Source organism: Saccopteryx bilineata, chromosome 1, assembly GCF_036850765.1.
Source record: "Saccopteryx bilineata isolate mSacBil1 chromosome 1, mSacBil1_pri_phased_curated, whole genome shotgun sequence".
Lineage (NCBI taxonomy): Eukaryota > Metazoa > Chordata > Mammalia > Chiroptera > Emballonuridae > Saccopteryx > Saccopteryx bilineata.
In genome coordinates, this window is record NC_089490.1 from 352512023 (window position 1) to 352539096 (window position 27074).

At 51.0% G+C, this 27074-nt stretch overlaps 1 protein-coding gene across 2 annotated transcripts; it reads right to left on the reverse strand.

The window, feature by feature from the left end:
- APBB1 (amyloid beta precursor protein binding family B member 1) lies at positions 1-25330 on the reverse strand. Of its 2 annotated transcripts, XM_066250821.1 has the most exons (14): positions 25191-25330; positions 16781-17512; positions 9585-9760; positions 9429-9485; positions 9263-9348; positions 9085-9148; positions 8488-8637; positions 8000-8127; positions 7504-7618; positions 7274-7358; positions 6919-7002; positions 960-1075; positions 641-817; positions 1-559 (listed from the first exon to the last, which is right to left on the reverse strand). In XM_066250821.1, the coding sequence occupies exons 2-14, from the start codon at positions 17496-17498 to the stop codon at positions 392-394; spliced, it is 2124 nt and encodes a 707-aa protein (XP_066106918.1). In that variant the 5' UTR covers positions 17499-17512; positions 25191-25330; the 3' UTR covers positions 1-391. The 2 variants fall into 2 exon arrangements, with proteins under 2 accessions (XP_066106918.1, XP_066106919.1); XM_066250822.1 differs by lacking the exons at positions 16781-17512; positions 25191-25330 and adding an exon at positions 10606-10868.
- Positions 25331-27074: the final 1744 nt, after the last annotated feature.

Here is a 27074-nt window from a genome sequence, read left to right on the forward strand (position 1 = left end):
GCAGGGCAGACAGACTTTATTAGTGATACCAGTACAGCAGAGGTGCCATGGAGCAGAGGGGAGGGAATCCACATCTGGACTGGTCCCCTCCTTCTGCCCCTGCTGGACCCTACAAAGATGGGGCCTGGCTTAGAATTCCTCTCACTCCACCTGAAATGTGGGGATGGAGAGGGCGGGGCTGGCCTTGCTTCCTGTTCCTCATCATCAATCCAGTAGTTACCTCCTTGAAGGGATTAGGTGTCTCCCTCCCCAGCCCCTAGACAGAGAACCCAGCTACTGAGGAAGGGCAGTTAGGAGGGGGTAACAGAACAGCCTCTAGGGCCCCTCCCAGCCCCACACTTTTGAGTTCCCTGGGGTCCAATGCAAGCAGGTGGAGGGGGAACTGAGGACTTCAGGGGGTATGGGCCCCCAGGCGTTTGGGCTTGAGGGAGCCCCATAGCGACTGAACACCCCTGCGGACAGTCCACCCTACACGCCGGGCAACGGATTCAGCAGGGGGCGCTGGGAGACAAGAGGTGGAGGCCTGGGAGCGGGCATCGAGACACTTCTGGTAGCGAAGCTGCAGAGACAGTGGGGCAGTCAATCTCCAGCCTACCCGACCTGGGGTTGGTGTCACCAGCCCACCACCCGACACGCTTACCATGCACGCAGCCTGCACAGCTTCTGAGAGACTGGCAGCGTTAGGCTCACACCAAAACATGTGGCAGCAGAAGGAGGCTGGGCCGGCAGCCATGATGAATGCAAACGTGTGGACGTCTCTGCCCACAGCCAGGAAGGAGAGGAAGCGCACCCGACACTCCCCCAGCACCGCCTCTGTCTGGAGGGAGGGAACCCAGTTATGGAAAGGAACAGCCAGACTGTTCCACTGGGCACATCCATCTTATGGGCAACTCTTGCCTTCAGTCTCCTCCCCTCCATGGTAAAGCACTACCATGCCTTCTGCCACCCCGGGACTTTACCTGCTGATGCAAGATGGTGAGGGTGGCAGGGGCCACACTGACATGACTTGGGGTCCACTGCTCACGGCTACTGGAGGACAGAACTGACTCCAGGGCCCCATTTATTACATCTACCCCTAGAAGATAAGGACACAAACATGGCACCGCTGGAGATCGGGAAGAGGACACACCTGATCTACCCTCGACTTTCCAGCTCTGCCCAGTCAAACCTGGGGCCTTTGCTCCATCCCCACCTCCCCAGCCTACAGCCCCACACAGGTGTCCCTTCCTTGGTGCCTTCCTCCTCGGCTTGTGACTTGCCACTTTCCTGGTTTCTTCCATCTTGCGTCCTAGGCTTGGTCTTCTGCACTAACTCTGCCTCTTCTGCCAGCCTCCTAAATGAACTGACCTCCCGTATCACTCATCCACGTTCAGACCTTGTGCTTCACACGACTCCCAAATCAGCTCCTCGGGTCGGTCCTCTCCCAACACCCTACCTTGGATTTTTTTAAATACACATTTGAGGAAATGTTTACTCTTGTGTCACACTGTGTTAAATCATTAAGTGCCTCAAGGTAATCTCACAACTTATTTTTATCATCCTTTTACAGATAGGAAAGCTTATAGAAACAAGGTAGGTAATAAACCCTAGGTAATAACAAGGTAATAAACCTTAGGTCACCTGCAGGAATGGGGATCTGAACACAAGCAGCCTGCTTCCAGAGCTCGGGGTCTCAGCCAGGCCTTTTCCTACCGCTACTCTGTATTCCTGCTTTCCAGAACTAGAAGGGCTGTTAAAATCTTAGTTGCACTTCATAATTTCTACAATGTGCTCAAAGGCCAAGAAACCCAAGGTTCCCGGCTTTTACATCAATCAACTTTCCCTTGAAAACAATGGATTCCTCCACTTCTGCTTGCACTCAGTGGAGAACCCAGACAGCAGCGCATGGCAGGGTGGAGGCCCAGGCTCCAGTTCCGGCAGCACTCTGGGGCTGGCTGTGTGAGCTAGGTGTTTTCACCCTTGCAGTGAAGAGGTAAGAATAAGCAATGCCAATGCAAAAGCACCCGCCTCTGTGGCCCCTCTCATCTCTTTCAGGGCCTCTGGGCTCTCACTAGAAGCAAACCACGTGGATCCTTTTTGCACAGAGGACAAATGTCTGCCTCCAAAGTCCTCCCTCATGTTGGCCTTGCTCATCTTACCTCTGGCTGGAGCAAGGCCAAACTCCCAAGCATGCAAGGCCTTCAAAAACTGTCCTCATCTGAGCTGTCAAGCCTCATAGTTTACTGCTTCCTGAGCTTCAAATGACTTCTGGAGCTTTATTAACATCTTATCTTGGCAAATGCCCTGCAAAGCAGGTGGGAAATACAAAGTGAGAGAAGAGAGCCTTGGCTGGGTAGCTCAGTTGTTTAGAGCATTGTCCTGATATGCCAGGGTTGTGGGTTCGATCCCTGGTCTGGGTGCATACAAGAATCAACCAATGAGCCTGACCAGGCGGTGGCACAGTGGATACAGCATCGGACTGGGATGTGGAGGACTCACGTTTGAGACCCCGAGGTCGCCAGCTTGAGCGCCGGCTCATCTGGTTTGAGCAAAGCTCACCAGCTTGCACCAAGGTCACTGGCTTGAGAAGGGGTTAGTTACTCGGTCTGCTTTGGCCCCATGGTCAAGGCACATATGAGAAAGCAATCAATGAACAACTAAGGTGTCACAACGAGAAACTGATGATTGATGCTTCCCATCTCTCTCCATTCCTGTCTGTCTGTCCCTATCTATCCCTCTCTCTGACTCTCTGTCTCTGTAAAAAAAAAAAAAAAAAAATCAACCAATGAATGTATAAATAAGTAGAACAAATTCATTTTTTTCTTTCTTTCTCCCTCTCTCTCTTCCTCTCCCTTGTTCTTTCTCTAAATCATTTTTTTTTTAAAGTGAGAGAAGAGGATGCCCTTGAGGGACTCAGGCTGTCATGAGGGAAGAGCCTCCATCTGGAGTATATACCTCCCCACCCTTGACTATCTGAGAAACTCCTGATTCTCATCCTTCAGGGTTCACACAGGCCCTCCCTGGAAGCCTTCCCTGCTGCAGGGCAGAGAGGGTGTTGCTGCGTCAACTATTAGCAAAACATCTTGTAAGTGCTGGAAAACCTTTTCCACGTTGGACTGGCACAAAAACCAAGTTTCATTCATCTCTGTGTTGCCAATCCTAGCACAGGGCTTATCTACTGAAGGATTTCCAAACGCATGAGCAAGTCACCCTCAATGCAGCATGTGCCAGTGCACCCAAACTGGTATAACCAAGTAACCTGGGAGTCCGAGAAGGGTGTCAGGGTAAGCGGGAGTGGGTGGGCCAGATCAGATCACAGAAAGCTGTGATGCTTATGATGCTGAGGCCAGTCAGTACAAAATCTCAAACATCATGAGCTGTGGGTGAGACATCAAACTACTTAAGAAGCAGATGGGAAGAAAAAACCAGAAGCAGACAGGGCTGTGAGGGCGGGGCCAGGCCTCAGCATGTGGGGAAGACTGGCATTGAGGTAGGGGAAACAGTGGAGAACGGGCCCGGAGAAAGCCTGCACTGGTGACAACTCAGGACTGAAACCTACACTCTAACTCCTAGCCCCACACTCCCAATCATCCTTATCCTGCTGTGCATTTTTTTTCATGTTAGTTGTTGCCTTCTAACATACTATATATCTTATTTTATTGTCTGTCTTTCCTGGTTAGAGTGGCAGCTACTTGAAGGCAAGAATGTCAGTTTTGCTCGTTAATGTATACCAAGAACCCAGAATAGTGTCTGGAACAAAGCAGGCAGTCAGTGGTCATTTGTTGAGTGAATGAATATTGCAGCTTCAGCAGGGGCCACTGTTAAACTCTTGTAAGCTAAAAGATAGCAGCAGACAAAGCAAGAAGTGAGCTTAGAGCCTACTGCTGTGAAAGGCCTGACTTGAACAGAGCAGACCCTCTGAGCTGATGGGCAACAGAGGGCAGTCACGGGCTGCAGACACACGGTTAAGTGTAGCGAGAACCTGTGCAAGGTGCAGATGGATATGGAGTCGAGGTAATAACTGAAGCTGAGGGTGGGAGGGAGGAGGAAATGAGAAAAGGTGCAGGGGTCAGCCCAGCCTCCTTCCTGCTCCCTCAGCGTACTTTCCTCATCTCCAGCTGTGCTGTTAGATCCTCATTTGCAGCAGTGCTGTTAGATCCAACCAGAATAGCCACTCCTCTGCAAACTCGGCCTTTCTTTGAAATCCAGCTCAATCCCTACCCCTTTCTAAGATGGGTTCTCTTATTAATTATATCGTGCTGGTCACTGAAGTCAGCATGGTTTGAAGGGAACAGGAAAGAACTGAAGATGACCAGGGCTGTAGTCCTGGCTATGTCATCTGAGGCAAGTCTCATTCACTCATGCATTTACTTGTTTATCATTCACCAAACATTGCTGTTGTCTTCCTAAGTATCTTTCAACATGACAGCAAACCACTTCTTGAAGGGTTCTTTTTTCCATCTGAACTCTCCCTTTGTGTTCTCATTATTCCTGGCAGCCTCATCCCCTTCCACCATCCATTAAATGCTGCAGGGCCTCAAGGCTGGGCCTAGCTTCATTTCCCTTTTCATTGCAGGCAGCCTACTTTCTGGGGTCAGTCTTCTCCACACTCATGGCTTGATTACCTCTGTAGCCCAGTGATGGCCACATCTGTATCTCTCACCCAGACCTTGCCTCTGTGAGCCCAGCTACCTACCTGAGTTTGCCCCTCAGCTTCCCCAAGGCACCTCAAACTCTGCACGTTTACAACTGAACTCACAATCACCATACCAAAACTGGCCTCTTCCAGTGTCTACCTTTAGAGAATGACAGGTCAAAAGCCAGGAAGCCAGGAGCCACCCTTCATGGCTCTGTCCCTCATCCCACATTCAATCACCAAGGCCTTCTGATTTCAATTATCTAAATCTCTCTTTTTTGTCACCTTTCTAATATCTCTTGAATAGACACACTCCTCAGTTCCAACAAAATCCAAAACACTCTCCACACTGGCCACCACTACTGCAAGACCTTCCTGAGTTCTCTACATCTATCTCCACCCACTGAACACTCTCCATGATATGGTATAGCCAAAGTAAGCTTTATAAAATTCACACCTGATTACCCCGAGAGCTCTCCTGAAAACTCTTCCACATGTACTTGCTGCTCTTAGGATGAACACATTGTTAGCATGGCCTGTGAGGCTCCACATGGTCTGCCCACTGCCCAGTGCCCAGCCTCATCTGGCATGACTGCCTTTGAAGTACAAAGTGCCTTCTGCTCCGGGTCCTCACACACACTGTTTACTATGCCTGACCGATCTCCCCTACCTTACTCCTTCCTCCATCCCACTTTACCACATTAACACCTCTTCATTTTTTTTTTTTTTTTTTTTTTTGTATTTTTTCTGAAGCTGGAAACAGAGAGAGACAGTCAGACAGACTCCCGCATGCGCCCGACCGGGATCCACCCGGCACGCCCACCAGGGGGCGAAGCTCTGCCCACCAGGGGGTGATGCTCTGCCCCTCCGGGGTGTCGCTCTGCCGCGACCAGAGCCACTCCAGCGCCTGGGGCAGAGGCCAAGGAGCCATCCCCAGTGCCCAGGCCATCTTTGCTCCAATGGAGCCTCAGCTGCGGGAGGGGAAGAGAGAGACAGGGAGGAAGGAGAGGGGGAGGGGTGGAGAAGCAGATGGGCGCTTCTCCTGTGTGCCCTGGCCGGGAATCAAACCCGGGACTTCCGCACGCCAGGCCGATGCTCTACCACTGAGCCAACCGGCCAGGGCCGTCTTCATTTTTTTTTTTTATCTCAGTTCAACTGTCACCTTCTCAAGTAAGTCTTTTCTGACTCTCTGGACTAAATGAGATTCCTCTGCGAGACAGTTTCATAACATCTCGCTACTTTCTATCAATGAGTGACTCAATTTGTAATTATACATTTATTTGTATGATTATTTAATTAGTTCCTGTTTTTTCTACTGTAACCTTCTTGAAAGCAGAACTAAGATCATTGTCCTCCCAGGACCTGGCACAGGTTATGCTTTACAGGTATTTGCTAAGTGAATGAACAAATAAATAGCAGGTACTGTGAATGAACTGAAAATATAAGAATAAACTAGATAGTCTCTGTCCTGAGTTTCCTTATGTATAAAATGAGAATTATCATAAGCACAACCTCATAGGGTATTCAAAAATTAAATGACATAATATATAAAGAAGTACTTTACAGGTGATAAAGCACATGACAATTATGCTCACTACTTCATCTGATGCCCACAGTCCCTCGTTGGTGCTATAATATCAAGACCAGCTCCCAGTTACTGCCTGGTATCTCCAGTCATCTATAACACCTGCCTCTCAACCCAATCAAAGCCTCTCTGTAGAATTCAAGAGTGGGTCTCACCTGACCAGTGGTGCACAGTGAATAGAGTGTTGACCTGGGATGCTGAGATCCCAGGTTCGAAACACTGAGGTCGCCAGAACGAGCGGAGGCTCGCCAGCTTGAGTGCGGGGTCATCGACATGATCCTGTGGTCGCTGGCTTGAACCCAGAGGTTGCCAGCTTGAGCAAGAGTCACTGGCTTGACTTGAGTACCACCCCCCTCCTCCAGGCAAGGCACGTATGAGAAGCAATCGATGAACTAAAGTGGCACAAGTTCATGCTTCTCCTCTCTCCCTTCCTGTCTTTCTTTCTCTTAAAAAAAAAAATACGAAAAAAAACCTGGGTCTTCCTGTGTTTGGTTCATGGCTCACTGGTTCGCACTCAGTGAAGGCATGCCAACTCCTGTCACAGGCAGGACACAGAGTGCACCTGGGACAGAGGTACAAGAAGTGGGATGCATTCTGAAGCACTGTGTAGCATCAAGCAAAAGGAAGGTCTGGTAAAAGAGGCACTGGGATGCAGAGGGTGGGGGGCAGAGCTTTGGGGCCGAGGTGGTGGTCCCTGAGTGAAGGAGAACATACATACCAACAGGTTTGGCAACAGGCACATTTCCCAGGTAATAGACTTGGAACTTCTGCACCAACTCATTCTTAGGTGCTGGGAATTCCACTGGGAAAGAAGAGGAGGATCACTGGTGGTAGCAGATCTTGCTCACTCACTCCTAGTCCCCATTACCAGGGCATGAGCTGGACATTCCAGCCAAGGCCCCACCTCTACCCTTTCCCCTTTTCTCACTTGAACCAAAGTCCCTCCACTTATTTGATCCAAAGAATTTAGTGCCCATTTTTCCATCATGTCTGTCCAGTAGCTCGTCTCTCTTTTGGTCACCCCACCTTTGCCAACAAAGCTGAACCGGATGTGGACGGGCTGTGACACTGACCTTGGAAAGGGACATCCACAAGTTTAGAGTGGTCCAGGGAGAGTCCATTTACCAAGCAGCGGGCATTGCGCCGTTCGGCCATGATCTGAGGAAGGGCAGAGAGGAAGGAGGAGCGAAGGAGGGTCTTTTAGGGCTTCTTTGTCCTGGAGCCCCCACCACCTCTGAGTGACCCCACCCACACCCTTGAGGAGCAAAGGTGGCACTAATCCAGGGAGCAGTCGGGGTCGTGCCTTAGAGCAGATCTCATGCAGGCTGGTGGCGATGTTCTTGGCGGGTGCCTCACAGCGGAACACGTGGCACTTGAGCATCTGGGTCAGCTTATCACGAGCTACGTAGGCAAAGTCCCTGTGGGGGAGGGGCACCTCAGCGTCTCCCAGTGCTCTCCAGTGCTGAGCCTCATCCCCACCACACCACCCCCTCCTCTGGGGCTTCCGCCCTCAGCTGGTGTCGTGTGGGCACTGCCTCCTGGCCCGAGGGTGGACAGGCAAGCATGCAGAGGTCGGGAGGACGGGCAAGCTCAGCAGGAAGGAAGGGGCAGGGCAGAGTAGGGGAACCTGGGTGCTTCAGCATCAGGTCCAGGTGTGGGAGGAGGAAGCAGGTAAATAGGCATAGTACCTCTCTCTGGGTCCGGCAGCACAAGAGAGGCAAAGAACAGAGTTAGGGAGGAGGGTCCCGGTCTGGCTGCTGGATGAGCCCCCACCCTAGGACCCCAGGCCCAGCGCCCACCTTCCACTGTCCCGCCCGACGCCCCAAACGCGAATGCTGACGATGGGCTGAGCATGCAGCAGGGCCTGAGTCTGCGGCTCCACCAGCTTCAGCGTCTCGTCCTCCAGCTGCAGCAGTAGATCCTTCCCCTGCAGACCCAAGAAGCAGGCCCTCACTGGTGCCCCAGCCGGGAAGGGGGCTGAGCTCTGCCACCTCCAGCTCAGAAGTCAGCCACTGCTCTGGCACCCTGGCTTCGGTGTCAGACCACCCACCTGAGGCTGCACTGAGTAGAGGTCACACTTGTTATCACTTATTCCTTCTATCATTCCCCATCCAGGTTAGACAAACATGTCCCAAAGTCCCGCTGGGTGAAGCATCCATCTCACTGGGCTTACCTGGAGTGAGTCCACACCTCCTACCCCCGCCCTGCCTGGGCAGCTCAGCTCTTCCATCTCTCACAGTCCCCTCCCTTCTCCACCGCACCACACCCCGCTGGCCTGGGCCCTCACCTCCCCCCAGCCCCCAGACATGGGGTCATGCAGATTGTTTTTGTGGTAGCAGAGCTGACGGATGCAATTGTTGACGGCCACGCTGCTGCGTCCGGGGGCCAGCTCCTCCTCGGTCATCTCCACCCAGCCTAGGGAGCGCACGGCAAAACACTGCCAGACAGAAGAGGGGTTGGGAAGCAGAGGGTCTGAGCTGCAACCGGAAGAGAGCCCCCAACCCAGGACATTGGGAGACTGGCTGAGACCAGAGGAGTCCCTGACTCAGAACGTGGTGGCTGGGTGTTCTAAGCTAAGACTGAGCTGCTCCCCAAACAGGATATGGTTGGCGGGAAGGGTGATAATCTCAGAGGAGACCCCTGCTAGTACAAGGAAGCATCTGAGCCAAGTCAGAAGGGCCCCTGTCAGGCCACTGGGCTGGCTGAATTAAAAACTGACATGCCCCAGCTCACACACAGGGGTCTGTGCTGAGACTGGAAGAGCTCCTAACGCAGGACCTGTGGAGATGCCCCCCAGAAATGCCCCCAGAACATGACATGAAGAAGGGCTCTCATGCACACAGAGGGCACCAGCCTGGGGAATGGGCACTGGTCGTGAACAAACCTTGAGCCCTGGGTTGGCATTCCTTTGGGGCAGCTTCTCCTCTTCTTGGGGCAATGGTTCTGGGCTGGAGGCAGATGGTAACACTTGGGACAGGCCCCCAAACATGGACCTGTCCCAAGGCCCCTTCCAAATAAACCCATCCCACTGCCAGCCCACTGCGTCATGCCTTCCCACTCACCTCAGGCTCCGAGCCAGGAAAGGCAATGTCCCCTCCTCAGGATCCTTTGATCCCAAATCCATTGGGGCCTCCTCACTGGGTTCATCCTTGGGAAAAGGAGAGAGGAATCAGGACAAAATCACGCCTCTTCTGCAGCTCCCCCATTGTGGAGCAGTCCCCCACTCACCTTCCAAAACTCTCCATCCTCAAAGCCCTCTCCGTGGGCAAAGCCTGTCCAGGTGAGCTAGGGGGAGAGACAGGAGCAGTGAGTGGGCGGCTTGTCCTGTTCCAGCAGTACCACCCCTGCACCCCAGTTAAAACACAATAAGCCTGTGAACCTCACCTGGGACTCCTCTCGGGGGCTGCTCCCCTGGGAGGGGGAGGCCCGGCCAGGGGGCTCCCACTGGGTGGTCCCTGTTGGGATATGCCAGTAGTAGGTCCCTGAGGTGTCCTGAACTCTCATCCATCCAGCCGGCAGGTCGGAATCCGTCTCGAAGGCGTTGGGGTTCCAGAAGGAATCTGAGAGGTGGAGGCTTGGTGAGAGTCTGCCCACTCAACAAGGTGACAGCAGGTGCTTATACCCAGTCCCCTGCCTAAGACCCCATGGTGGAGAAGAAGGTGTGGGGAAGGGCTCCAGTATGGGCCCTGCTTCCTCCTAGAACCTGCAGTCTGGAGTCACAACATAGGGGGACAACAGCAGGAAACATGGCTCAGGTCCCCTCCTGGGCCCTGCTCCTGGCTAATGTGGCTACATATAAGGGAGAAGGAAGGCAGAGAGAAGGGAGGTTAGGTGACCCCAAATGACCTCCTGTCATACATATCCGTATCTCAGGTGCATACACACACACCAGCTCTTGCATACACATATGCACATAGACACACAAGCCTTACTACACACCTATGCAATCACCACAAACACAAGGGTATATATACACAGAAAATGGGTAAACACACACACCAACTCCAGCCATTCACTAATGCAGACACCATACATAGAGGCATACAGAGAGGTGTACATACACACAGCTATATACCAACCCCAGTCACACACAAGTACAGAAACCAAACCCACAACGACCCACAACACATGGAGGTACCACACAGTGAATTCATTCTCAGACACACAACATACATCAACCTCTGCCATGTGTGGACAGATACTACAGATGTTCACATCCTGACCCCTACAGATGCAGGCAGACATTTTGTGCACATGCTCGCAGACAGCACACCTGTGACATACAGCCCTCCTCCTCCGGCCGACAATACCAGCCCAGTCCTACAGCCCAGCTCATGCCTTCTCCGCCTCTGCCCTCCCTACCAGCCCCGCCCCACATCATGTCCAGCCCCATGCCTTCCCTCACCTGGGCTGCTGTCCTGCAGGATGATGGCCAGGAAAAAGTCCTGGGAGAACATGGCGCTCGTTCCCAGCCTCTCCTGCTCCACCCTCCCTCCTCAGCCCCTCCAGCCCAGCCAGATGGGCTCACAACCTGGTGCTAGGCTGCAGAGAAAAGCCCATTCCGCCCCCTTCTCTCCAGGGCAGAACGCCTGCCAGGAAAGATCCTCCTCCGCCTGGAGCTCACTAGGGAGGGGCTGGGACCACCATGAAAGGGATATCTCCTTAGGGTGAGGATGAACGGTGCTCAGGAGACCCCAGCCCTTCCTGTTCACATCTCTTTCTAATCCTGGCTCCCCCACCCCCAATCCCGAATCTCCATGCCACCTCACCCCATAGTGGTCACCTCAGTGCCACAGTCAAGTCCTGTCTTAGGGACACAGGAGGCTCAGCCCCTAGGGAATACCCCAGCCACCTGGGGCACGCCAGCCTGGAGCTCTCAGAACAATCGGGTGTGGCTTTAAGGCTCCCAGGGATGCCTCGCCTCCCCAGAACCTGCCCAGCAGTTTGAGTCTGAGAGTGGGGCTTGAGGGCATGGACCCCAGCAAGCTTGAGGCTGGGCTTAGGGCTTCCCAGTACCACCCCCCTCACCTGCCAGGGCCCAGCTAGGCTGCAGCGTCTCCTCGGCAACTGCAGCTCAAGGATCAGCCGGGAGCGCCCAGACTGCTGACGTGCTTTGCGTTACCAGGGAAACCAGGAATCCTGACTGGTCCAAGAGGCAGCACTGAGAGACAGGCAATCCCCAGATCCAGGCTGCTGAGCAACCAGGCACAGAGGGGCTGGGAGTGGGCGTGGTTACACCAAGGTGGCTGCACACCTGAGGTAAGTTATTTGGGCAGGTGCCTTACTACCTCCACCTTCCAAATAAAGTGAGCCCACAGAAGAGGGGTTCTTTCTGCCCATCCTGGCTTCTAGGCAGCCATAACCACCTCTTCTCCCCTCACCCCCACCTCACCTCAGGCCCTACGGAATTAAAATGCTGCTCTTCCCCACACACCTTTCATTGTCTTCCAGGCTCAATTGCCATACCTTCCAAGAACATCACACCCAGGACAGCCATGCCCTCCACAGCCACACACTTCTTCATGAAGGTCATACATTTCTTGAATCTGGGGACCAAGTCACCATCTTCTGACTGACTCATACACACCAGTCCATCTGCCATCCCTGTTAGCCTTTACCTTCCTGCTTCAAAGAGCTTCTTCCAGTCAGTCCTGGAGGGGCCACTCTCCTGCTCTGACCATCTGGGAGGCCCTTCTGGAGCTTGGCACCTCTCCTCCAGGCACTACCTACCTCCAAGTCACTAGCAGAACCCAGGCTACCAGTATTCCTTACCTGGGTCATTGCCACAGCTTCACTTTGGTCTCCCTCTCTAGTCTCCTCCAGTCTGGGCTGCACATCACAGCCTGATTGATTGTTCTGAAATGCTCAACTAAGGAACTTATTCTCCAGTTTAATACTCTTAATTGTCTTCTCCTTGCCCTCAGGATGGAATCCAAATTCGCCCACAGGATTTGTGTGCTGTCAAGCATCCCCAGCCACCTGCCTCTCAGCCTTACCTCTGACCATCCCCAGCCCTTCTTCTCTCTCCCCCTGCTTGGGGTATGCCCCTCATCCTCTCCAAGCTCAGCCTCTTTCCCCTTTATCCTCACCTGCCTATTACCAACTCCTCCTTCAGGCATCAATGAAAAGATCATTTTTCAAAATTAACCTAACCCCTGACCCAAAGCATGCACACAGGCCCGTCCTGCACACAGACAGAGCTAAATGGCCCCCCAGCACGTGCCCCCTCCCCAAGCACATGAGGCTGATTCTAACTGCCTGTGTACTTCTGTTTCCTCACTACACTGGGAGGGCCATGAGTGCAGGAACACCTGCCCCCCATTTTCAGCCTTTAGGACAAGGCCTGGCAGCGTATGAACACCACACTGGTAGTCAAGTGTATCCATTCATTCATTCATTAGCCATTCATTCATTCATTCACTTACGCACTCCATCAACAACTTTCTGGAGATCCTAAAGTGGGAAGGAAATAATAACTTTTGCTCAATCCTAGCCCATTCCTACAATAGACTGGACCTCCCCTATTCCCTTCATGGTTATAGTAACACAATCACAAAAGAGGAAGCCCTCCCCTAGGCTGGCCTCACACTGCTACACTCAATTTCCACAGCCTCCATGAGACACAGACCCTTGACCATCTTCCTGCCAGGCCCATGTCCTTGCTAAGGTCACTGCCTATGCTGGCATACCTTCCCAGTCCTCCAGCAGTTCCACCGTCTCACTCCCGCAGGTGTGGCCACCACAGTAGTGACCCCAAGAGCCCCTGAGCAACCAGGGCCTCCTTTATTTGGCCTCTAACTTAGACTCCTAAGGTAGAGATTGCAAAGTAGCAATCTGCAGACTGGTGCAATCCTCAGACAGATTTTGTGTGGCCTGCAAGATGTTATTTTGAAAAACAGAATTGATTGCTCGCATTTAGGAATTGGGATAGTTCACATCAATAGCTAGTTTTCAATTTCCCTTGAAAAGTTAGATGAACTGGCTCCACCGAGACTACATTTTCCCAAAGCCAACCCTATAAATAGCGAGCTGGACTGGAAGAGCAGCTGTTCTCTCCAAAGGGGGTCTAGGCAATGACATCAAAGGCCACTAACAGCACACAAAAGAGAAACAATCAGACTTTGCCTTTAATAGGACTCAATACCACCTATAAAGTGTTCTTTCAAAAGCAACATGCAAAAACTCTCAAATCAGAATCGAATCAAGGCTCTAGAACTCACTACCAGGAAATTCCGGGAAAAGGGAACATGTTCCGCCCACCATGAAGAAAGAACGTGCATGCCTGACCAGGCGGTGGCGCAGTGGATAGAGCGTCGGACTGGGATGTAGAGGACCCAGGTTCGAGACCCCAAGGTCGCCAGCTTGAGCACGGGCTCATCTGGTTTGAGGAAAAGCCCACCAGCTTGAACCCAAGGTCGCTGGCTCCAGCAAGGGGTTACTCGGTCTGTTGAAGGCCCGCGGTCAAGGCACAAATGAGAGAGCAATCAATGAACAACTAAGGTGTTGCAATGCGCAATGAAAAACTAATGATTGATGCTTCTCATCTCTCTCCGTTCCTGTCTGTCTGTCCCTGTCTATCCCTCTCTCTGACTCTCTCTCTGTCTCTGTAAAAAATAAATAAATAAATAAAAATTTAAAAAAAGAAAAGAAAACGTGCAGATCGACCATAGAAACTCTAGGGCACACACCACCGTGGCTTCAATTTCAAAACAACTGCAAGCAAAAATAAAGACAGAGAGCCCTGACCAGACAGCTCGGTTGGTCAGAGCATCATCCCAAAGCACAGAGGTTACTGGTTTGTTACAGGAACAGATCGATGTTCCTGTCTGTCTGTCTGTCTGTCTCACTCTCTCTCTCGCCCTTGGTCTCTCATTAAACAAAACCAAAAAAGACAAAGACATGGAGAGATAACAGATAGATTAAAAAAAAAACTTTAAGAGACATATCAATCATCAAAAGGTCTAAATAGCCTAAGTAGGAGGTGGCACAATGGATAGAGAGTCGACCCGGGATGCAGAGGACCCAGGTTCAAAACCCCACAGTTGTCGGCTTGAGTCCAGGCTCATCCAACTTGAGCACGGGCTCACCAGCTTGAGCATGGGGTCACTGGCTTGAACATGAGTCCATCAACATGACCCCATGGTCGCTGGCTTGAGCCCAAAGGTCACTGACTTAAAGCCCAAGGTTGCTGGCTTGACTCCAAGGTCACTGGCTTGAGCAAGGGATCACTAGCTCAGCTGAAGTCCCCTAGGCACACTGGTGGTGGCACAGTGGACAGACCATCCTCTTAGGACACTGATGTCCTAGGTTTGAAACTCTGAGGATGTCAGCTTGAGTGCAGGCTCACCAGCTTGAGTGCTGTGTCCCTGGATTGAGCGTGGGATCACAGACATGACCCCATGATCACTGGCTTGAGCCCAAAGGTTGCTGACTTGAAGTCCAAGGTTGCTGGCTTGAGCCCAAGGTAACTGGCTCGAGCAAGGGGGTCAATGGCTCAGCTAGAGCCCCCTGGTCAAGGCACATATGAGAAAGCAATCAATGAACAACTGAGGTGTCGCAACTACAAGTTGATGCTTCTCATCTCTCTCTCCTCTGCTTTCTCCCTTATTTTTCTCTCTCTCTCTCTCTCAAAAAAAAAAATTATTGTTAAATTTTTGTAGATATAACAATGGTATTGTGAATTTTATGAGTTTTATCTCTTAGAAATGTATGGGCAAACATTTATGGATAAAAATGTTTGCTTCAAAATAACCTAGGCTGGGGCCCAGATATAGGTGGGGGTATAGATGTAGTAAGATTAGCCAGGTGTTGATAATCATTGAAACTGGGTCACAGGTAAATCAGGTTTGTTATTCTACTCTCTCTATATATATTTGAAAGTGTTCATAATAAGAGTTTTGAAAGGGGACAGGGTGCTGCCCTTGGCTTATCTGAACCACATGCTCTCTACAAAGTTTCCAGTTTGGGGTCTAGGCAGTGGTGGAATTCAGCTGGTTTGCACTGGTTCAGCAGAACCAATACCTAATTTTTTGTTGAGTGCAGCAAACCGGTTGTTAACATGGCACTTGTAATTAGGGTTCTCTCTAAGGTGGGTGCCTGGGCAGCCACTCAATGTGGAAATCACAAATTTACATTCTTTACTCTTTTTTAATGTTCATGTTTGCAACAGCATATTCTAAGTGCCCATTACAATGTTCATTCCGTCCACAGGTGAAAAAAATTGCAAGTGAGGACTCCAACCAAGGAGCAATATGGAAATACCTTAAATAACAGTTTTATTGGTTTTTGTCAGGTATTATTTACTATTTTTTCATTAATATTTTAAAACTCTTATAATCTAGTTTTGTGTACCTCATTTATTGTTTGTATTTAAGTATTAAATGCATGAATAATAAACTACCTTTTGGTATATCATTTTTTGAGAAGATCTTAGTATTAGGAGGATGTTAAAAAGATCTTAGTATTTTTTTTAATTTTACCAACTTTTTTTTTAGATTTTATTTATTCATTTTAGAGAGAGGAGAGAGAGAGAGAGAGAGAAAGGGGGAGGAGCAGAAAGCATCAACTCCCATATGTGCCTTGACTAGGCAAGCCCAGGCTTGGTATATCCTTTTTTTAATACTTAAGAGTCATTAGGGCAGAAAACCAGTTCAGTTATTTGAATCCCCCCACTAGTAAAAGCCACCTGGTGTAGGGAAGCCTTTCCTAATCTTTCCTTTTACTCCCATCCACCAAACACTCAGCTACAGTCCATTATCTCTTCCCTGTGCTCTCAGCTCTGTCTGCATCTCTATGTGATACCAGCAAATGTGGAGACTCAACTTACTTAAAAGGGACATTTAATGATCAATCTTTGAAGTCTGAATATCTATTCTTTACCTCAACCCAAAGAAGCATGTTTATTCTTCCTTTGCTTCCTAACTTTTAACAAATACCCTATTCCTGATACAAAGGATTCAAAACAGGGTCCCTGCAATGCCCCGTGTGTTGCACACAATACTCTCCAGTCTTTCCAAATAGACCTGGGCGGGAGGGGGGGGAGGGAGGTGTGCAGCTGCTCCCTCTAGACCTGGCCTGTTAAAATCTGGCCCAAGGCCCCTTGGCTTTGTGTGCATCAAAGTCAGGCTAACAGGGTCCAGAGCTCAGGACTGGATTCAGACCTGGTTTAGAGCTCAATTCTACTGTGATCCCAGACTCTCTGTGATTTGGGGAAAGCTACTAAATCTCTCTAGGCTTCTTTTCTGTCATCCAAAATATGGGCATAATAGTATCTACTTCACCAGCATTGTGAAGATTAAATACAACAGTGCTGAGCACAGGGCCAGTATCCGGTCAATGCCCCATAAACAGACCTAGACCACTCTCCACCAGGGTATGCATGACAGATGGACTGATTAACTTGTTCAAGCACTCTCTGAAGGAAGGAATGGTTCCCTCAGGAAAACATGAGCATGGCCTGCTGAGGACTGAGGACATATGCTCTGAGACTCCGTCCAGGCTGGCCCTGGCCTCCATAAGGAGAAGCATGCCTTCTGCCCTCAAGCCCTCCCACATTCCCTGTGTCAACCTCCACAAGGTACCTGTGTCCTCCGGGGAGCCATAGGAGGGGCTGCCCTGGGATAAGGTGGCCCAGCTTGAGTCCTCGTCGCTGGCTGCACTGTTCCGCATGCCAAACAGGAGGCTGGCACTCTTGCTGTGCTCCCGGGGGCCATCTGCAAGGGTCTGGGGTCCAGGGGGCACCTCCACACCCTCCAGCGGCTCAGGCAGCCCTGGAGGAGAAGACAAGTCCTCCTCCTCTTCCTCGTCCTCTTCCTCATCATCTTCCTCGGCCTCCCCTGCCGCCTTCTCCTCTCCCTCATCTGGCCCCTGGTCCTGGGTGCTGATGATCAGGCCAGGTCCTCGGAGCCCTCGGTTGGCTGCATTGTGGGCAGAGAGCTCCAGCTCAGAGTACAGGTGCATCAGGCCTTTCGGGCCCAAGGGTGCCATCACTGGCTCCTGGCTGGCCTCCTCTGCCAGGGTCAAGGTCACATTTCTGTTCTGGTCACGGTGGGCTGTGGCAGCCCGCCGGAGTTGGTTCTGGCCCTCCTTTAACCACTTGGCATTGGCAGGGCCTGGCTCAGGCCCACCACCCTCCCCCATGGCACTGCGCAAGTCTTTGGGTCCCACGGCCGTGGCCTGCAGCTTGGCGTTGAGCAGCTGGTTGTGGGCAGCGTGCAGGGGCAGGGGAAGGCTCAGGGCGGGGCCTCCGTGGCTGTTGGCGTTAATGGCCGACTGGCTCAATGATGATGGAACAGACATAGCCTTGACAGATCCTGCAGGGCAGTGGGTGAGGGTTGGGGGGGAAAGGAAGACCATATTTAGCCTCCAGGTGAGAGAGTAGCACCCCCGCTTCTGCCCCAAGGCTGCGCCCTGAACCTCCTCATCTGCCTTACACTCAGCAGGCCAGCACTCACCACTCCATGTCCTATGAGCTATTTTCCCATTAAAATGGCTGAGCTTAACTACTGTCCCCCATCACCACCACCCCAATTGCAGGCTAAGCCCAGGCCCACAGTTTACCCATCCCCAAATCCCAAGCTTCCTGGGAGAGCACAGCCAACTCCTGCTCTTCCCTCAACCCCAACAGCAGAGCCTTCACACAATGGCTCTCTGTGCAGCCCCACCCCCAGCTCATCATACTGGGGCTTATTGTGGCAGGGACACAGCCGGCGTGGGTCTGGCTCATGTGTTCCGGACGCTGGACACTGACTGCCCCCTTCCTCCTGTCACACTGCTATCCACAGTCCCGCCACTGAGCCCCCAGTCTGTGCTGCTATCATCATAAATGGCTGGGTTCAGCCAGCCCCCAAGCCCACCCACTACTATGGACCGTGAGGACAGAAGAGAAAAACCTGCAGACCCAGCGCTCAGGGCAGGGCCCTGGAAAGGCAGGTCACAAAGAAAGGGCCTTCAGCTTCAATTCATGCTTGTTTGAACAGTTAAAGCTACCTTGTTCTATAAAGTGTCTCATTTTGGGCACCAGTTCCTCTGTCAGCCTGTACAATAACCCAAGCCTGGGTCATGCCAGGAGCCTTTGGCCTGGACCCTCCAATCCTTCAAGTCTCTGTGCAATGTCCCCTTCTCAGTGAAATCTTCCTAAATACCCTTTGAAAACTACAGGCCACCATGCCGCCTTTCAGAAATCCCCAAATCCTCCCTAGCACCTAACACCATCTGACAAGCTATTATTCTTATTACGATTATTATTATTCATTTTTTAAAATCATTGTCTCTTCATGACAATAATTTCAGTCTCATGTGGTGAGGATTTTGTCTTTTGTTTAATGCAGTATTCCTAGAGCTTAACACAGTCCTGGCACAGAACTACTCAATAAACAGTTGCGGTGCCTGACCAGGCGGTGGCGCAGTGAATAGAGCGTCGGACTGGGATGTGGAGGACCCAGGTTCAAGACCCCGAGGTTGCCAGCTTAAGCACAGGCTCATCTGGTTTGAGCAAGGCTCACCAGCTTGAGCTCAAGGTTGCTGGCTCGAGCAAGGAGTCACTTGGTCTGCTACAGCCCCCTCGTCAAGGCACATATGAGAAATCAATCAATGAACAACTAAGAAACTGCAACGAAGAATTGATGTTTCTCATCTCTCTCCCTTCCTTCTGTCTGTCCCTATCTATCCCTCTCTCTGACTCTCTCTGTCTCTGCTATCCACAGTCCCACCACTGAGCCCCCAGTCTGTGCTGCTATCATCATAAATGGCTGGGTTCAAAAAATAAATTTAAAAATTAAAAAAAAATAAACAGTTGCGGCATTAACATGAAATGCATCCTCCCATCTCCTCCAGGCCTCAGTTTAGCACCTCCTCTGCCAGTCTCAGAAAACACACTTTGATCACATTACTGTGTCTCAACCAGCGCCCATGGTGCCCCAACCAAATTCCACCTGCCCTTCAGCTGAGGGAGCCTCCAGTTCCACAGTGACAGCCCACCCATCCTGTCCCCTCAGTCCCCTCCTCTCTCCTCACCAGCCCTTGGTGGATCACATTCTCCACCCACATATCCTTCCAGTCCAATCGTGCCAGTGACCTCCCCAAACCCTCATTTCATCCTCCCCTTCTTCCTGACCTCCCAGTACTGGGCTACTCTCCTTCCCCGACCCCCACTGTAAGGTGCTCGCTCACTGGACCCCCACTGGACTCCCACATCACAGTTCGAGCTCCCTGACCAGCCACTTCCCAATTCTGTCTCATCCTGAGCCTCGCAGACAGCCCCTACCATATTACTCTCCCCTTCCCTGATACCCTCACTCAGGTTCTCTCTTCCTACCTGCCCTGCCCCTCGCACAACTCTCCCTCACTGACTGCCCTCCAAATGCCCCCTTTCTCTCTGACTCCCACTGCACAGTTCTTTCTCCTTAATTTCTCATCTGAGAATTCTGTCTCCCTGTTCCCCACTAAGTTCCTTTGCTCCCTGACCCCTGCCCTGGTTCTCTCTGCTGCCTCAGTGTGGCTCTCAGCTCTGAAGAGAGATTGCAGTGAGGTGTTTTATGCTGCCAAGCAGGGCTCTGCCATCTCTCAAGTGTGGTGGCCCTAAGGAAGGAGCCATGGCTCGCCTTTCTGTCCCTTCTAGCTCCTCAGCCCCTAGCACAACGCTATGCACGCATTCCATTTATTAATGAAAAACAGCTCATAGGACATGGAGCAGTGTGTGCTGGCCTGCTGAGTGTAACTGCTGGTCCACTCATGGCTCCACCTGGGCAATGAGAAAATCTGTGGTCACTGACACATCTGAGAAAAATGAACAGATCTGCTTCTACCCAAAATCATAGTATTCTTCCACAAATGGAAACCAGATTGTGTAATTCCCCAATTTGAAAAATTAGATGGCTCACCACTACCTTTAGGATAACATCCACACTCATTAGCAGGACACCAGGAGCCTCCTGAGCCAATCCCAATGACTTCTGGGACCTTCTCCTCCTCCCTGCCTTCTTCACACCTTATACTCCTGCCCCTGGAACAGTCACTCTCACAGTGCTGGCTCTTTGTGTGCCCTCAGCTTAGAATTCTTTCTCCTCTTGCGGGAACTTCTGCTTCATGTTTCAAAACTTGGTTTAGTGGTCACAGTTCCTAAGCAGTCCGTCTTTCCTGTTCAATCCCCTCTCCCCACCCTCAAGTGACCATTCATTCCTCTTTTCTGTCTCACGATACCCAGTACTGGATTCTAGAAGAACATCAGAGACCATGTCTTGCTCAACTTCACGTTCCCACTAACAATAAAAGTGCACCTTGTGGGCCCTCAGCATGGAAGGAAGGGAGGATGGATGGGACAGATGCGGTGAGAGGAACTAGGAAGCTTGAAACTCACTGGGAAGAGATGCTAAGACAGGCTCGTGTGGCCCCATGGGCTAAGGATGGGTAACGGGAGTGTAGAGAGGGTGCTGGAGAAATATAAAGGGCCCTGAGAAGAAAGTAAGATGGGCCTGGAGTGTAGACAGGTGCAGACTGAGATCTAAGGGAAAGGGAGGGAGGGATTTAGCTTCAATCACCATCCTCGCTGTTAAGCTGTTCGAGAGTGGCATCTCCACAAGTTTCAGGAAGTAGAAGATCTGTGGCTCCGGCAAGCTCATGACGAGCCCTTCCCTGAAGCAGGGATGTATGGAGCCAGGTTCTGCAGAGGTCAGGCTGGAACCAGACTCCTTAGCACTTGGAAATGTGATCTGGGAAGGGCATATGCACTGTGAGGCTGGGACAGCGAAGAATCAGGCTCACTTCAAGGCAGCCCTGTCCATCTCTGGCACCAGGGCAGAAAGTACTGGGGGAGGAACAGGAAGTTTTAAGGTGATGGTGATCATACTGCTTTTAAGATCAAAGGATGACCAGCTGCCCAGTATCTTCCAGAAGAGGCACAATCCAACATCTCCCCTCTCAGTGGGGTTACCCACACCCAGAGCCCCTCAAAAGATGAAAAGAGGCCCTGGCCGGTTGGTTCAGCGGTAGAGCGTCGGCCTGGCGTGCAGAAGTCCCGGGTTCGATTCCTGGCCAGGGCACACAGGAGAAGCGCCCATCTGCTTCTCCACCCCTCCCCCTCTCCTTCTTCTCTGTCTCTCTTTTCCCCTCCCGCAGCCAAGGCTCCATTGGAGCAAAGATGGCCCAGGTGCTGGGGATGGCTCTGTGGCCTCTGCCTCAGGCACTAGAATGGCTCTGGATGCAACAGAACATCGCCCCCTGGTGGGTATGCTGGGTGGATCCTGGTCGGGCGTATGCAGGAGTCTGACTGCCTCCCCGTTTCCAGCTTCAGAAAAATGAAAAAAAAAAAAGATGAAAAGAGCCAAATGGATTCTGGCTCAAGGCAGGGGGGTGGGCAGGAAATTCAGAGCAGAACTAAAATTGGCCCCCCTACCATGGGAGGAGTCAGGGGAGGGAATCCTGCTCAAGGTCAAGAATCATCTAATCTGGCAGCTTACCATAAGCCAGGCACTGTGCATGGCATGGGGGAAAGTGATGAATAATAAAGAAATGGTTCTTCCCCAATGGACCTCACAGTCTGGTGTTGAATCAGTCATTGAACTCGTTACAATGCAATGCGATGCCAATATCTAGACTAGTACATGATACCTAAAAGCACTCCCTATTTGTTGAATAAATGATTGAATATTATGATGGGAGAAGAACAGGGCACTACATCAGCAAAGACCTTCCTGAGGAGGGAACTTTTCAGCTAAGACAAGAACACAATTCTCCTTTGACCACGCCCTGGACTACCCCCACCCTCTACGAAGATGACCACCAACTCCTAACTCACAAAGGAAATGTAAGCCATCACTCAGGAATGTCCACAAACATACAAACTTGCTGACTTCAGGACCTATCCTTTCTCTCCTTCCTAAAACCAGCTGCTTCACCTATCATCTGGATCCTTCCTTTCATGACTTTCCAGGAATTTTACATCACTATCCATTTTCTTTTCTATATAATCAACCTCTCCTTCTCAATGAGATCCATTATCTCCCAACTTAAATACCAATCTTTTTTGACCCAACACCCCTCCTGCAGCACCACTTGCTGCTCTCTTCCTTTCACACATTCCCCCCACCTATGAAATGTCCTCACCTCACACTCACTTCTCAATGCTTTTCAAACTTGCTTCCTTTCCCAACACACCTCAGTAACAGCTCTTACCAAGGTCAACCTGATTCCTATGTCATTAATCCAAAGGCACTCACAGTCCTCATCTGGGCTATTCTCTGCACATTTGACACCATGGGCCTCGCACCCAACTTTCATCCATGGCTTCTATATGCTACATCTCTTGGTTTTCTTCCTACTCTAGTTTTTGTCTGGTAGCTTCTTAGACTCCTTTGCTGGTTCATTTTCCTCTACCAGCTGGAGATGTTCATAGCTTATTCTTATACCTTTTTGTCTTTCTCACCCGCTATTCAATATAGGTATTCATTCATGCCCATAGTTTCACTTACCACCTACACACGAATACCTTCCAAATTTACACCTTCATCGGACCCCTCATCTGAGATCCAGATATGTATCTATTACTTTCTACTCACTATCTCCACTTGAATGTCTCAAAGCCTCCCAAACTAACATGCTCACTCATGTTTCTCTCGCCCATCCCCTAACTGGTCCTCTTTTAGGATCCTGGCCTGTAGAATAATATGACCAACTATCTTGTGCAAACCAGAGCAGTGGTACCGTCCTTGACACCACCTTCTCCCTCACTCTGCATATACAATTCATCCCCAGGTAATGACAATTTTCTCTCCAAAAACATTTCTAGATTTGGTCTATGTTCCACATCCACTCCCATCAACAATCTATATCATCAGCAAAGACCTTAAGACCAAATTTTGTACCATGGTCTCAATTATCCTGCTTGGCCTGCTTCCTCTCCAGCTTTAACACTCTGCGCTCCAGCCTCACTGGCCATCACTGATTCCTCAAAACCATCACGTTGTCCCAAAAGGTGTTTGCATATGACTTCCCATCTGCCTAGAACCTGCTTCCCAGACCCTCTCAGCCTAACTCTCCCTCATTCTTTACATCTCAGTTCAAATGTCATGTTCTCAGAAAAGCCTTCCTTGAGCCTCTCTCCCGAACGCTCAAACCACTTTAGCTTGTGCTCTTGTGTGTTCCCATGGCAGCATCCACCTTTTTCCTTCATGGTATTTATTACATTAGTAATTTTATTCTCATCTGATCCTTCCCTCTAGATTGTCAGCTCTGTGGGACAAGACCCCAGTCTATTCTGCTCATAATTATATCTTCAGTGCCTAATACAGGATATTAGGTGCTCAAAGAATATTTGTTGAATGAACAAATGACCAGCTAGAGGTTTTTTTTTGTTTTGTTTTTTAAAGGATCACACTGTATTGAGAAAAGTTAAAGGAAGGTACATTATTAGAGCAGTCAAGACAAAAAAAAAGGGTTATGACCTAGTTTAAGTTTGGTAGTAGTGGAGATGGAATGAAACAAATAGTTTTGAAAAATATTTAGGAAATGGATGTGACAGAACTTAGTTACATTAGACGTAGAAGATGAGGGAGTAAAGGTTAATCTAGAATGTTGCCCAGAACTCTAGCCTGGGCAACTGATTGGAAAGTAGCCATTTCTGAGAGTTAAAAGGAACAACAGACTTAGAAGAAGGGTTGAGAGGAAACATAGGAAAGATAATTAATTCAGTGTGGATGGGCAGGTTTGGAATTCCTGTGGGTTTCCTAAGGGGACATGGTGTGGGAAGTGGACATTGATTCTACAGTTCAGGAAAGAGGTCTAGGACAGACATGTAAATGTGGGGATCACCAGCATGTGTGTGTGTGTGTGTGTGTGTGTGTGTGTGTGTGTGTGTGAAGCCTTGGGAATGAATAAAATACCCAAGGAGAAAGTGAAGAATGAGAGAAAATAGCTCAGGACAGAACTAAGAACCTTACCAACATGTAAGGGAAGAGGAAAGAGGTAACACATGAGATTGAGAAGCAGCAGGCGATGCCAGGAGAGAAACCAGGAAAATGCTTCAAGGACAACTGACACACAGCACTAAATACTACAAAAAGGTAAAGGCAGATAACAGTAAAGTGTCCACTGGAGTTGGTCTCATGGAGATCTCCAGAGACCTTGGCTAGAACAGTTTCAGTGGGTGTGAGAGACAGAAGACCCAATGAAGCAGTTTTCAGAATGAATGGGAAGAAAATGAACACAACCAGTGTAGACACGGTTTTGGTTTTGAAAAATGAAGAGCTGGAACTATGCTAGAGGGTCTAGGAATGCAAATTATAAAAGAAGAAGAGAGGGAGGGAGGGAGGGAGGGAGGGAGGGAGGGAGGGAGGAAGGAAGGAAGGAAGGAAGGAAGGAAGGAAGGAAGGAAGGAAGGAAGGAAGGAAGGAAGGAAGGAAGGAAGGAAGGAGAAAAGAAAGGAGGAAAGAAAAGAAAGCAGGCAAGCAAGCACAGGCAGATTCAAAATAGCTTTGGAATAACCTCTGAACTGGCGGTGGGAAAACCGCTTCTAACGAGTGCTTCTGTGAATGCTAGGCCTCCTGGCTGAGCTGGGGACACAGCCGGCCCCAGGACACACTTCTCAGTTGCTGAGGGCGACAGAATGCGGCTTGACAGATTCCAGGCCTGGGACCCTGCAGGAAAACCTGCGGCCTCTGCCCACCTCACCCTACGTCCCCTTCCCAGCCCTTGACCTCCCCTCCCCCCACTCCCCATCCCCCACCGCCCCTCGCTCTGCGTCCCCTATAATCGCCTCCAATTCTTCCGGGAGGGGCAGGAGGTAAAGGTCGGGGAGGGACAATGTGAGGACCAAGGTGGAGTCTACAAGAGGAGAACGGGAGATGGTGGGAATGTGCACGGTGAAGGGATTGCCCGCAAGGATGGGGCCTGGCCGGGGGACCTGGGCCGCCGTGGGAAAGGGGCTGCGGTGTCCGCGAGCCGGCGGGGGTCGGGATCTGGCCGCCGGCGCTAGGCCCGGGCCGGGGCAGCTCCTACCTGCGCGGGGAGGCCCCAGGCCCAGGTGGCGAAGGTGGCTCAAGCTGCGGGTCTTGGGCTTCGCGGCCGCTTCTCCATCACAACATCCCCCGCCCAGGAGCGCGCGGGCCGCGGGGCTGCGCCTGGAGCGGCGGGGACGCGCGCGGGGCGGGGACGCGCGCGAGCGGGGGGCGGGGCGCCATTTTGGGCCGGGCACGCGAGCGCGAGCTCCTCGGGCAGCCCTAGGGGAGCGGGGTTCCCACCCAACGCGACCCTCCGGCCTGGGTGAGCCCACGGCCCCAGGCCCTCGCCAGCCACCATCCCTGCACGCGGTTCCCGGGTTTCAGAGCGCAACCCCGCCTCTGCCCGCCCCTGCCCAGCCCGGCGCCGCTCTCCACCCGAGGCCCGGACCCCTTCCTGCCCCGCACCCCCGCGGGGCGACGCACCCACCAGGTTGGAGCGGGGCGGCTGTGGCGGGGCCGGGCTGCGGCCGCGCGGGGACGGCTCGGTGGAGGCAGTCCGCTCCGCTCTTGCGGCAGCGCTCCTGACGTCCTGGTGAAGAGCCGACGGGGACGCGGCGCGGGCGATAATAATGGCTCGTATTGATTGACCGCTTCCACTGTGCCAGGCTCTCTGTTAAATCCTTTGAGTACATTCCCCCTCGCGTCAGCCCCGTGAAGTCGCCACTATTGTTATCTTCATTTACAGAGGCAGATGTTGAGATTCAGAAAGGTAAAGCGACTTGGCTGCAGTCGCAAGATGGTAAAAGCAGCCTGGAACCAAGTATTTCTTGACTACCTGCTGCTGAACATAGAGCTGTGACACCAAGGCCTCGCCAATGTCAATACATCGCTCCCCGGTAGAAATAAAAAAAAAGGTAAAGAAGGGGAGACTGTGGGTGAAAAATGTGAAGGAAGTAATGGTGGAGCACAATAGTTGCTGCAGACTCCGTAGAATAGATAGTGGGATAGTTCCGAGTGGTTAGATCAGAGTCCCAGAGGCCATCAAGAATTAGGAGAAATGTTTACCAGCCAGAAACCCTCTCATGGCTCATTGCTTTAAGGCAAAGGTTTTCATTTATTGTGGCTGCTAACTACTGCACAACTGACTGGAGATGCCCTCAAGGTAATTAAAACTAAAGGTGTTCAAATCGAAATTCATTCTTTCATCCCTGATATTGACCTTCTAAGAACTTTCACCAGGGTAAAAAAAAGGAACCCTCCCTAAGATACCTCGGGCACATGTGCACGTGTGCTGGACTGGATGCAGCACCACTTCATCCATCCCAGTGAGTGACACCACCATCTACTGGTTTGCCCAACCATGTCATTTACAACACTTTCACTTGACTTCCAGTGACTATAAATGTTTTAAGTTTTTATTTTTTTTAAACAGTTTTTGTTATGGAAAATTTTAAATATATACAAAAGGAGACAGAGCAGTGTAATGAATCCTCATTATACCCATTACTCAATTTCAACAAGTACAACTGCTGGCCAAGAGTTTATTATGATTTGACAAACAAACATCTATGATATATGAACCATGTACCAGGTCCCAATCTAGGCCCTAGGGATCCAAAGATAAATTAGATTTGCCTGTAGGTCAACCTGGAAGATACAACATCTGACCTTGGTCCTTGAAAAATGAGTAAGAGTTATCAAGAAGAAAACTATTCTCCTCTATCCGTTCTCTTTCAACAAATAATTATTAATGTATGAGGCACTGTCCTTGGTGCTAGGAGCACATAAAGAAACAAGGTTCAGGCCCTGGTAGATTGGCTCAGTGGTAGAACATTGGCCCAGCATGTGGAAGTTCTAGGTTCGATTCCCCGTCAGGGTGTACAGGAGAAGCGACTGTCTGCTTCTCCTCCCCTTCCCTCCCCCCCTCTCTCTTCCCTTCCTG

What these genes read in the sequence shown, in the direction of transcription:
- APBB1 (XM_066250821.1), bottom strand. Translation starts at nt 17,498, where the DNA reads ATGTCTGTTCCATCATCATTGAGCCAGTCGGCCATTAACGCCAACAGC. An exon ending in GCCCCCGAGAGGAGTCCCAG is followed by an intron (nt 9,486 to 9,584) that starts GTGAGGTTCACA and finishes CTCTCCCCCTAG; the next exon opens with CTCACCTGGACAGGCTTTGC. An exon ending in CTGTGCAGGCTGCGTGCATG is followed by an intron (nt 560 to 640) that starts GTAAGCGTGTCG and finishes CTGTCTCTGCAG; the next exon opens with CTTCGCTACCAGAAGTGTCT.